Source organism: Pan troglodytes, chromosome 15 (genome assembly GCF_028858775.2).
Source record: "Pan troglodytes isolate AG18354 chromosome 15, NHGRI_mPanTro3-v2.0_pri, whole genome shotgun sequence".
In the NCBI taxonomy this organism is placed as follows: Eukaryota; Metazoa; Chordata; class Mammalia; order Primates; family Hominidae; genus Pan; species Pan troglodytes.
Genome location: NC_072413.2, coordinates 88607076 through 88619270, shown reverse-complemented (window position 1 = coordinate 88619270; position 12195 = coordinate 88607076). Strand labels below are relative to the sequence as shown.

The window sequence follows — 12195 nt, the reverse complement described above, 5'->3', positions numbered from 1 at the left end:
CCACCACCAAGCCTCTCGTGTTTAACCTCTGTGGAAGATAGAGGATTTCCAAGAGAGGCTTCTAATAGCCGGTATAACTTTAACTCTCATGACAATTCAGTGATAATAGGGAATAGAAGTCCCTGCATGTGCGCATCTACGCATGTGGGCATCTCCCGCTTACATACCATGGATCTGGGGTCCTTCCAGTTTCCTTTCGCTCTACTACAACACTCACCAGGAATGGTTTTCTCTCCCTTCCTGCCTCCCTCCTTGGGAAGTGCTCCTGGCAGCCTAAGGGCCCGGCAGAGAAGAGGTGAGGTGACTGGGCTATGAGGAGGAAATGGGTGGTTCACAGAAGTGCTTGAGCAGATGTGTCCCAGAGGGAGAGAGGAAGGTGACTTTCCAGCTTGCCTGAGAGACTGTCCAGGGTGAGCAAGTTAGGGAGACTCAGGGTTGCTCAAGGCCTCTCCTTGCCCCTTGTCCTGTATTCTAGGAGTCAAATGTAAATCTTGATTGGTAAAGACTCTATACCATGTAAATGAAGAACTAAAAATTGCTTCAAGCATCCAGTAAAATTCTCAATCGGTCACAAATACCTAATTATTTTTAATTTTTTTTTTTGAGACAGTCTTGCTCTGTCGCCCAGGCTGGAGTGCCGTGGCATGATCATAGCTCACTACAGTCTGTCTCCCAGGCTCAAGCCATCCTCTTGCCTCAGCCTCTCAGGTAGCTGGGGTCACAGGTGCATGCCGCCAAGCCTGGCTAATTTTTTTATTTTAATAAAGATGAAGTCTTGCTATGTTGCCCAGGCTGATCTTGAACTCCTGAGCTCAAGCTATCCTCCTGCCTCAGCCTCCCAAAGTGCTGAGATGACAGGCATGAACCATTGTGCCCAGCCCTAATATTTTTAGAGAGAAAACATTGAATGTGGAAACAAAAGCATCTCTATGTTGAATAGTTGATTGTTGCGTACACACTGTTTTCCAAAGGAAGTAAGGCAGACACACTAAGGATGTAACTGAACACTGTTTCCCAGCTGGTGGAGGGAACGTGGATCCTGTGCCATTGTCAGGGGGTGAGGTTCAAAATTCAGATGATGGTTTGTTTGGGGTTTCTAACATTTTAACTCAGCTTCCCCATACCTCCTACAATTGCACCAGAAGCCTAGGGATAAGTTGGCTATAGGAATTGGCTGGCCATATTAACCTCAGATGTTTGTTGTAGGTATGTGGTTTTATACACACCTGGCATGTACCTAGAAGTTGTAAGTCTTCAGAGTGCTCCATCTATGTGACCTTATGTCATCCTCACACAGTTCTGTGTAGGACAACAATCCTTATCTTCATCTGATCAGGGAAGTCAGTGAGGCACAGGGAAAGCTGTCTTGCCCAAAGTGACCTCCTCATTAGTGACAGCACCAAAACATGATGAGATGAGAGGCCTGGAAGATGAGAATGTCTGAAACAAACCTCAGATTTGGACCACCAGAAACCCAGGCAAATCCTTCCTTTGCAATGCCGATACCTCATCGTGTGTCTTGGAATCCCCAAGGTGGTGAATAATATGTCATCGTTTCACTGTATTTTGAGATAAATCTTCTGAAAAACTCCTAAGTGGAGGGGCATTGCAATATTCAGATAATTTGTACTTAGTAGTATTTATGTGAAAAATGCTACCTGGACAGACCTGCGCCAGAAATATTCAGTGTTGTGATGAGTGAAAATTTGCATGTACTTTTATGTTGTCTTCTGTTCACAGACATGTATTGTTTCTCAGTTATGGAAACAATTGAAAGAGCAGTTTCCAAAAAACATGTCTGGGATGATGTAATAAGTATAGGCTGACAAATAGTCTGTCCTGAAGGAAGTTTTCTTCTGCTTCCTGTGGATTTCTCTAATGTAGTTAGAGAAATCGCTGGACATGGAAATTGCAGCCTGTAAACTGTATTAAGTTTCATGCCAAATCTTGTTTGTACTGCTTTAGCAACAGCTGCATAAAGGAAGGAAATTGTGTCTCCTTATTGTAGAATCTGAACTTCTTCACAACAAAAAATCACTCTCAAAGCCCCCAGATTGGAAAAGAAAATAGATTCAAAGAAAAGCATTGAAGATTCAAACCTCAAGAGACAGACGTGATTCTTTTTGGAGCTGCTTTGATAGGATATCACGATACAGGAATAAAGCAATAGTGTTTACCTACAAGCCTCCTAGAATTTAAAAAAGAAATCCATGTTAGATGAGATCCCTTAACTGTTTCTCTCCCTGTTAGGCCCGCTGTGGTTTCCGTGTGGCTTTACCGGGTGAACAGTGTCAAGCCTGTTTTATAGGCACAAGCTAGAGAGGGGACTCAGTAGAGATGGGCAGTGCAGGAAGCTGGTAGGAGTGGTGGTATGGAGGCTGCCACCAAAACCCTGCCATGTTCTCTCCCAGTCCCTGTGTGTCCCTATCAGCCAGCTTTCTCCAGCTTGGGAACACTAGACAGGGCTCGTACACCAGCAGGAAAGTTAACCACACGATGTAGCACAAAGGCCTACATTCTGGGGACCCCAGAATGAGTGCATGACTGTGATCACACTCAGAAAAGGGGGTCAGGGGTTCTTGAATCCAGCAGCTGCACCTTAGAACCATCTGAGGAGCTGTGAAAAATGTCGATCAGCCCAGGAGTTTTGATTTGTTCGGTTCACAGTGGGACCTAGGCGTCTGTTGTTTAGAGATGTCCTGGGTGATTTTCCCGTGCAGCCTGGGTTTTAGAAGCGCAGGTGTGGAGCATTGGTTCATGAAGACAACTCTTCATGGATGGCGTGTTCATGGACTCACTTGCTAAGACTTCACTTTCTAAGGTTGCTAATGCCAGTCGGTTTCCCCTTGTAAGGTGGATGGAAAATGAAGCTTCAAGTTTTCATTTTTGTGTCTTCTAATGACATAAAAGAGGCCAAAATTAGCCAGGGTCTGTGGGTGTGGTTTATGCCCTGTTTGTGATAGTGAACACTGAAAGGAATCACAGCCCAGGCCAAGCCAGGAAGCAGGATGCCTCCTTCATAAGAAAGATGCTGAAGAACGTAAAAAATGCACAGAAAGTATTCATTGGCCTTCAGGAGTCAGTATTGGTTGCCTCTCTTTCCTTCCCTCCTCCCACTTTGCAGGTGACTGACATTTGTAGCTGTGTTTTGCAGTGATTCTGGACGTGGGAGCAGCCTCTTAGATAGAACCATTGCTGACAGACGACAGCTTAATACAATTACTTTGCCAGACTTCAGCGATCCCGAGACAGGTGAGAATAAAAAGCCAGAGGGGACGAAATGGTGTAATGGAGAATGTGGGGGCCTGGGACCGAGTGACATGGGATGAGACTGATCGGGTTGGGATTGGAAAAATTTCTTGCACAAATAGTTTAAACACTCAACCGAGGTGCATTGCTCCAGTGTCTTTCTCAAGTGTTTCTTCACAGTGGGGACGGTCATATGATTTGCCCAGCCCAAAGCTTTCTTTGAAATCTATTTCCCCCTTTGCTCTTGGAACTTAAAATTTGAAACTAAAATGAGGTGGTTTCTGTCCCCATCAGGTTTCCCCTCTGCTTCCCTGTGTCTCCCTCTCTCTTTGGGTTTCAGACCTTGCTGAAAGCAAGGTTCACTTTCTAATCAGTTGCACATATAAACACACATACACCCAGCACAAGACCCCGTAGGGTGGCAGGTGGGTTCCACTGTCCCCATGTGGAAGCCCGAGGCACTTCCTGCCTATGAGCAAATCTGCACACCTCGTCGTGTGTGTGTTCCACATTTGCCTAAGTACAGGGGAGTGAGTCCACCTAAGTACAGGGGAGTAGACCCCACAGTGGGGACACAGGTGAAGTGTCCCTTACCCGAAATGCCCGGGACCAGAAGTGTGTTGGGTTTGGGAATATTTGCATAAACATAATGAGATATGCTGGGATTGGACCCAAGTCTAAACACAAAGTCCATTTCTGTTTCATATACACCTATACACACAGCCTAAATTTAGGCAACTTTATACAATATTTTAAAGAATTTTGTTCATGAGACAAAGTTTTGACTGCATTTTGACTGCGGCCCATCACATGAAATCAGGTGTGGAATTTTCCGCTTGTGTTGTATTAACACTCAGAAACATCTCGATTTTAGAGCATTTCAGATTTTGGGTTTTCAGATTAGGGATGCTCAACCCATACCAATGATTCAGTTGTAATCTGGGTGACTCGACAGACCCACAAAACATATAAATTTGCTCTTCTTTGAGCCTCAAAAATCATTCTAGAGCATCATTTGGAACCTGCTCCTGTTCCTTCTCCCCCACCCACAGGGGACCGTGTACAACTTAATCTCTATCTGGGTATGCCTGGTCTTTTATGGGCTGGCTGCATGACAGGGACCACGAGGTTATTTTCTTGTCCTTGTGCCACATCCCAGCTCTGCCAGAACCTTTCCAAAGAAAGCCTGAGAGCAGCTCTGAGTCTTGCACTGCCAGGGCTTGTCCTGGGAAAAACCTATACAGGTGGGCTAAAAGGGATAGGGCCTTTGGGAGCCAGATGTGATGTTCAAGCCTGGCCCACCCCAACAGCTGCCTTGCAGACTGCATTTCTGCCCTAGGCTCCCTTGTACCAAATTTAAAGTCAGCTTGAGAAATCAGATCCAAAGGTCCTGCAGCTCCTGGGTAAAAAGATTTTTGGGCACTGGAAGCGGCACAAATCGTAAATTGGTGCAGTTTAATCTGGCTTGCAGCTGCTGCTTAAAATGTGGACTGAGCCATGGAGAAACTCACCCCCTGGAGTGGCCTGACCACTCTCCAAACAGTTCAGCAGTCATTGGTGGACTTAGACTGCACACCAGGCAGAGACCCTGGCTGGAATAGCACAGCAGAGTTCTGCATCATCCCAGCTCCTGCCGAGGGACCTGTTTAGGCCCCGTCATTGTAGGAAAGAGGTCAGGCTGTCAGGACTAGCCACTGCAAGGTGAGGCTCGGACATGGGGAAGAGAAGGAAGTGAAACTCACTATAGCACCAGCAGCAATTTCAGCTGATTCAAAACAGCTGCTGTGGCTACCCAGCGCCGTCTCCCCACTTTTCTCCCTCCTAAGTATCCTGTGAGAACAGCCACACTAAATTCAGACCCCCTTTCCTTCCAGCTGGCCTGGACCTTAATTTCCCTGGAGGTCCCAAGACTTTAAAGCCACATCACATTGAGAACAGATAGTGTCAGAAAATAAATGAGGTCCTTGTTATTCATTCATCCCATTGCCCGTTGGGACATTTTTCCTAGAGTGCTTGAGAGTCTCCCTCTTCAGATTCAGCTTTCTCAGATGCCATGGTGTTTAGGGAAGATGTGCCTGTGTGACACAGTCTGCGGTGTCACTGCCCTGGGTTGGGCCTGGCCCCCGGGTCTTCCTCCTCCCCCTCTGCTTAGTGGTACTGATGCAGCCAGTCTCTCGGGTGGGCCACCATTCACTTCCAGAGAGCCTAGGTGTTTGGAGTCAGGACCGCGGGCTCCTATGCCCTTCCTCAACAACAGGGAAGCCACAGCCTCCCAGGCACTGCCACAGACAGTTTCATTGTTGAGTCATCCACGCGAGTCCCTCTGAGACTCCTGCCACCAGCCCTACACCACCCCCGACCCAACCAGGCAGCTGCAAAATACTGATTTGCACACCAACAATTTAACCAAGAGACCAGGGAATCAGAAAAATGGAAGGCCATTTTAGGAGGCCTTATCATATTTGTAAACGAGGGTAAAATATTCTGAAATGACAGTGTAAATCAAAGAAACTTACACATTGGGAAGGCTTGCCTAAAAATGGGGAAAAATGCCTCCATCTTGATTCATAAAGCCCAGTTGCATATGGTTCAGCTCATGGTGCAGTCAAGAAGGGGCAGGTGCTGTCATTCACACACCTGTGTGGAGAGCCCGCCTTGCGAACCACCCACAGATTGTTTATTCCCTCACCTTGATTTGATTTGAAGAGGAAATACATTTACATAATTCAAAAGCTAAAAACTAATTCACAAGGTGCTGTAGGGAAGTTTGGCTTCCATCCCTGCCCATCCATCTTATTTGTTCCTAAAAATAACTGTATTTATTAGCTTTTTGTTTACCCTTCCAGTATTTTTTCATGCAAACAAGCATATATATCTTTCCTCTGCCCCTTTACATAAACAACCACACACTATATATGCTTTTGAGCACCTGCCATTTTGCACTTCACAGTGTATCTGAAGATGCCTCCATACCCATCTGTGGAGAATTGCCTTATTCTTGTTTACAGCCATATAGTATTCCATGACACATGGATTTTACATTCTGGATTCTTATCCATCCAGCATGACCGCAGTCATTTTTCCTCCCTTTGCCTTTGAACCGTTTTTAGTTCATGTGCTAAAAGAGCCTGGCTGATTTTGAATATCCACTGCAACACTGCTCATCTAGAAAAGTGACTGGGCTATAGAGGCAAAGAGAAAAGGAACTTATCCGAGGTCAGAATGGTTCCCAGTGAAACAGAAGTGACCCTGAGATCAAATGTGGCCTGGGAGAACCCAGCCCTGGCGGGTGGCAGCTTATCAGCGTCATGCCCGACACTTAACTGCTTTTCTAAATCCCCTTTAAAGGGCACAGGCATCCGACACAAGCAGAGCCCTGCAGTGTTAGCATCCGTGAGGGTGCACAGCCACAGTCACAGCCACAGTGAACTTCCACTTTCGAGATCCTGCCAACCCTGGGGCACAGGCCCAGGATCACCCGCTGTGCAGGCAGATTCCTTTGTGAGGCCGCAAGTCCTCTTGGATCTGTTTTGTTTTCCCCCAGAACTAAATTTATTTTTTTTCTGTTTTTTAATTTCTATTATGGAAAAATTTCTAATATGCCAGAACAGAGATACTAATATTCCCGTTACCCACCAGTGAGTTTTAGCAATCAGCATTCTCATTTGATCTCTCTCTCCTGTCCCACACTTGCTTTTCCTAGAGTATTTTAAGGCCAGTCCCTAATATCCTATTTTGCCTGTTAAAATTTCAGGATATATGTGTAACTGATAAGAGCTTAAAAATATATAACTACAATACTATTATTATATATCCTGGGTCCTTATACAGTGCAGCCTCAGTGTTCATGATTTTGGAAGTGGTTGGTTAACTGGAATACGGTTTCCTACCTCTGAAATTGTCCATATGCAGAGCTGTGGAATAATATGAGGAGTCACCCACGTCCATAAGCTTTGAACTGGCCAAGTCCACTGTAGCTAATAGAGTGGACTTTTGTTTCATTAAACAGACATGTCAAACTAAAATAGCCCCCCTTATAGAACATGACTTCCCCTTAGGTATCACCTTGGGCGTCCCTTCCTCCCACCTCTGCCATCTCATAGGTCCCAGCCAGTGAAAGAGGACTCAAATAGAGTGACAGTCTTTACTTTGAAGCTCTGAGTCATTGTCTTTTCTTTGGAATAAGTTGGTAGTTCCTTAAATAGAGAATGAAAAAAATATTTTATTCCTTTGCCTTTAAAACAGGATGTGGGGTAAGGGGATTTATCTTTAATAATTGATAGATATCAACAAATACCTATCCAACGCAAAATAAGTATTTTAACTTGAAAGTTTGATCCACTTTGTTTGGGAAAATTTCTAATTGCAGCGGCGGTGGTCTCCCCGTTGCCATGTGTTTCTCCAGCTGTAAGACATGAAGGCAGCCGTACTGGCTTTTTTCCCAAAGTGCCCAACCAGCACACCCCAACCATAGGCCACCCCAGAAAGCTTAGCACCCCCTTGTCATAATGCTGGGACCATGACATAGTGTTGCACCTCAGTAGTCTGCACCTTGGAAAACCTTATTTTCAAGTAAACTGTATATAAGTGCTTCTCATAAAAAACAAATCTATGTAAAGTCAAGTCCTAACCCTTTCCAGTTGGAAAGCAAATTGCTTCCTCTAGAATGTTCTGGATATTGTAGGCTAAAGATGTATTATTTTCAGCAGATCACACTGCTGAATCTGTGCCCAGGTAAATCTTGAGTTATTTTTATTCCATGGTGTTGTTGCGGACCAACTAAATAACCAGTGGAAAAACAAATTTGTTTTCTTCGAAAAGCACTTGTATTCTATTGTCAAGTAGAGGAATGATTGTGTATTACATGACCTCATTTTCTTTGCAGCTTATGTGAGTATATTAAAAGCGAGTTTATTTTTTTCTTTGTGTTTCTAAAGTTTTTTTTTTTTGCCTTCACCCTTTTTTTCTCTTTCACTTTTTTAGTGTCAGATTCCTCCTCCTCCTCCTCTCCTCTTTCAAGAACCGAATCTCCTCTCCACCTGTTTGTGTCTTCTCATCTTCATTCTCCCAAACCCGATACCTTTGTGTGGCCCCCTGCAGCTCATTCATTCAGTGACGCAGGTCCCCGCCGGGAACCCTCTCTCTGTAAACATGGTTTTTCCTTTCTTGTGAGACCTACTTCATTTGCGTGTTTTACCTTCTGATAATCTTCCTAACTGATAAGCTGGAGAGGAAACTTTATCAGACTTGTCAGAGAGAAATCTTGCTCATTTGAAAATCCAAAAGCTGTTCGGGGCAGAAGGAAACCTGAGATTGCAGGCATTGGAGCCCATGCTTCAACTTCCTCTTTGCAAAGTAAAGGAAACCTTCTGGGCAGAACGGATAGAAGTTTTTCTAGAATATTGCCTCTAATCCTTGGGTCCTTCCGTGCTTTCCTGGAGTTGATATAAATGCATAAAAATCCTATTAAAAGGCAAATTACGACATTTTGCGCAAAAACTCCTGTTTTCAATTTAGAAATGAATTCAACCAGTGTATAATCATCAAGGCCGTATTCTACAGATCAGGGCCACAGCCCTTTCAGCATGTGGTTCTCAAACTTTACCATGCATTAAAACCACACAGAAAACCTTTAAAGCAGCGGATCCCCTGGTCCCCACCCCCAACTTTATATTCACTAGGCCTGAAGTGGGGCCTGGGAATCTGGATTTATAAATTGCTCCCCTATGATTCCGATGCCAGTGGGTTTTAGACCACATTTTGAGAAACAGTGCTGTAAACTGTTTTCCATTTGCAGTGAAGGAAAATGTAGGGTTTGTGTCGCGAAACTATGCAGAGAAATTGAATAGTATTTTAGTCTAATCTTGCTTTTAAATAACACAGAAATTTTGAAAGTCAGATTTAGGGAGTTCCAGAACCTGTCCATGAACAGCAACAAGAAAGATCCCTGTGTGAAAATGAACACTGGTTGGTAAAACCCTTAAATAGGACCTAAATATGAATCTGACCCGGGGAGCCCATCCTTGTTTTCTTTTGCTCATTTATTTAATGTTCACTGCCAGCACTGCTAGAAAATTTAATCTCTATATCTGTGATTTATAAGGGCTCATCTTTGTTCCAAATGCCCAGTTATATGCTGAACAAAAGCTCTTAAGGGGAACTGCTGCCAGAAAGAACCACTATCTCTAATGTGCACATCTTTTGATGGCTCACCCGCTGTGTTCAGCTTTCACACACACAAAGCCAGGGCAGAAATTAGATTACCATTCAAAATAAACCATCCACGCCGAGAAACCCGCTGACCGTACTTATCTGCATATTAAGTGTTCTGAACTTTGCTTTAATGGCAATCCCAGTTTTATGAAATGGAAGATGAAGATACTGTTTAAACACCGTGTATGTTGTTTTTCATGCATTTCTTAAAATAGACATTTTCTCTTAATACAATGCCTACTGGCAATTGCCAACTTCAATTTTTCTAGAAAAATTCTTTACATTGACTTTTGATGAGTTTATTGTCTGAAAATGGGATCTTCCCATTCTAGAATAACATGGTATGTTCCCACTTCCCTGTCCACTCTTTTCTGCACAACAGACCCACCTGCCCGTATTTTTCATGTTGCATCTTGGGAGCCCTGTGATCCTGTAAGCCTTTGAAGATTGCAGTCCCGACTCTTCAGGGGAGGCACTTTATGTCTGATTAATCAGTGACTTTCTGGGGTGATGAGCACCCACTGGGCTTTCTGCTGAATGGAGTATGTCCCGGGCAGTGCTCAGTTGTTTATTCTTAATAAGCTGAAGTCATCTTTCCATCCTCAGGGAGTGTCTAGCCAGTAACCAGGTGTTTCAACTAAGACTGAAGCTCTCGAGAATCCACCCCCTCCCACAGAGTCAGCATTTAGTTAGAGGGGGGAAAACATACTGACAAATGCAGAATTTCTTAATTAAAATTGTAATGATTTTAAGTCCCAACTTTTCCGTTAGGATAAGCAGATAGTCAAGATCTGAAGTTGTATGAATTTCTCCCTCCAAAACTTTGACTTCATAGAAGGGAAAATTAGCCCAACCCTACGAACCATTGGAATCATGATTAGGGTTAATGTGTGGAAAGACCCAAAACCCACTTGTTTGATTATTTTTCCCTTCCCTTTGGAATTTCCTGCTCTGGAAACAAAATACATTGCATGAATTGGTCAGCTTTCATGTGCTGGGTGAACATTTCAATGGATAGGGGAATGCCCAGTTGGCCTTTCTTTTGTTTAAAAAAAAAAAATGTTAGTGGAAAAATGTGTGCCACTCTTGAATGGAAATATGATTCTAGACAGCCAGACTTACAGTTGGAAGGTTATTAGAACTCTGTTCGCTTTTTTAGTCTTAATTTTGATTTTTCAAATGTTTTGTTTCTTGGTTTTAATTTTTGGTTTGATCTGTTGTTCCAAGGCAACTCTCCAGAAGCATACTTTCATGGTTTTCCTTCCCTTTTTTCAGTTAGTAAGTAGTTTACCAATCTATTAATCCTTCCGAGGGCCTCCAGAATCACACTCCCCCCACCACGGAATGTGCATTGTGGTTGTTGAGTGCTGAGAATGCTGAGATGACGTGGACATCCCTCTGCCACCTGCCTGCCCACTCTGCCACCTGGAGCCCATCCCTCCTGAGATCCTAATGCATTCAGCGCAGCTTGGGTTTATATATGAGGAGGCAGTATTGATCTGAGAAGGACTACAAAAGAAGGCATTGCAGGGAAAAAGGCCAACTCTGGGTGTGCAGTGGGTGGATGAGAAGCACTCCTGGCACTGATTGGAAGCATGAGATGCCCCGTCTTCCCAAGGCGGGTGGCCAGTAAATTTTAGGTAGAGGGAACCAGTTGGATCTTGAAATTTTTGTAATTAATCCAACCATTATTGTTGCATAGGACAGCAATTCTAACTGTTAATTTTTCTAAAAATAAGCAGACATCATAAAACTTAAAAATGTATCTACCAAAATTTAAAGGAATTGCTTAATTCCCTGGATGTAGGATCAGTGCTTTTTTTTTTTTTCTTTTTGAGACAAGGTCTTAGTAGATCAGGCTGGAGTGCAATGACACGATTACAGCTCACTGAAGCCTGGAACCCCAGGGCTCAAGTGAGCCTCCCACCTTGGCCTCTTGAGCAGCTGGGACACCAGGCACACGCCATCATACCCAGCTAATTTTTTAATTTTTGGCAGAGAGGAGGCCTCACTGTGTTGCCCAGGCTGGTTTCCAACTCCTGGGCTCAAGCTATCCTCCCACCTCGCCTCCCAAAATGCTGGGATTACAGGCGTGAGCCATCACGCCCAGCCTAACAGTGCTTTTGGCAGTGTTTAAGTCATTAGTGACTTGTCACATCTGCCAAAGGATGTTTCTTAGACCACTGATTCTCTTTGGTCAAATATATTTGGGCGACAGTCCATCTCCTGCCTAGTGCTTCATAGTTCACCTCAACCACATTAAATGTTCTGAGAAGTCCCGCACTTTGACCCAGTGTTCCCAAACAAAAGTAATCGTTTTTTCCACCCTAGGAAATCAGTGTTCATGGATTGCATTTGGGGAAATGCTGGTGGATATGGGGATCCAGTGCATTTGAATGACCTGAGCCTTTAGCTTATGGCAAATACTGCCCCTCACCCTTAAGAGTTGATTCCACCCTCTGAAATCCAGCTCAACCTAGATGTGCCTTTATTTCTGGCCTAAAAGCAGTCCATAATAGAAAAGAGGTATGTGTTGGTGCTGTCATCACACATTAGGTGCTTCATAAAAGAGATTTCCCTGCCAGGTTCCTCTCACCATCAAGGGCCAGCTCTGGAGTCACCCGGCAACTCGCCGCATCGCCCTGGGCCTCATTTCCTCATCTGTAAAAACGTAAATTCCATAGTTATTCTATGTACACCGCCCTTATGATTTGGCAGCCATGGATCCTGGTT

The 12195-nt window shown here is 44.2% G+C and overlaps 1 protein-coding gene across 4 annotated transcripts in view; it reads left to right on the top strand.

The window, feature by feature from the left end:
- The window catches only part of TTC7B (tetratricopeptide repeat domain 7B), a 275124-nt gene that overhangs the window by 202016 nt on the left and 60913 nt on the right, over positions 1-12195 (top strand). For 2 of the 4 annotated variants that reach the window (XM_024348856.3, XM_024348859.2), the window contains 3 exons: positions 3155-3252; positions 8233-8394; positions 10690-10740. In XM_024348856.3, coding sequence (XP_024204624.1) covers positions 3155-3252; positions 8233-8394; positions 10690-10740 — 311 coding nt within the window. The remainder of the gene's footprint in view (positions 1-3154; positions 3253-8232; positions 8395-10689; positions 10741-12195) is intronic. The other 2 variants (XM_024348857.3, XM_024348858.3) reach the window with 2 other exon arrangements.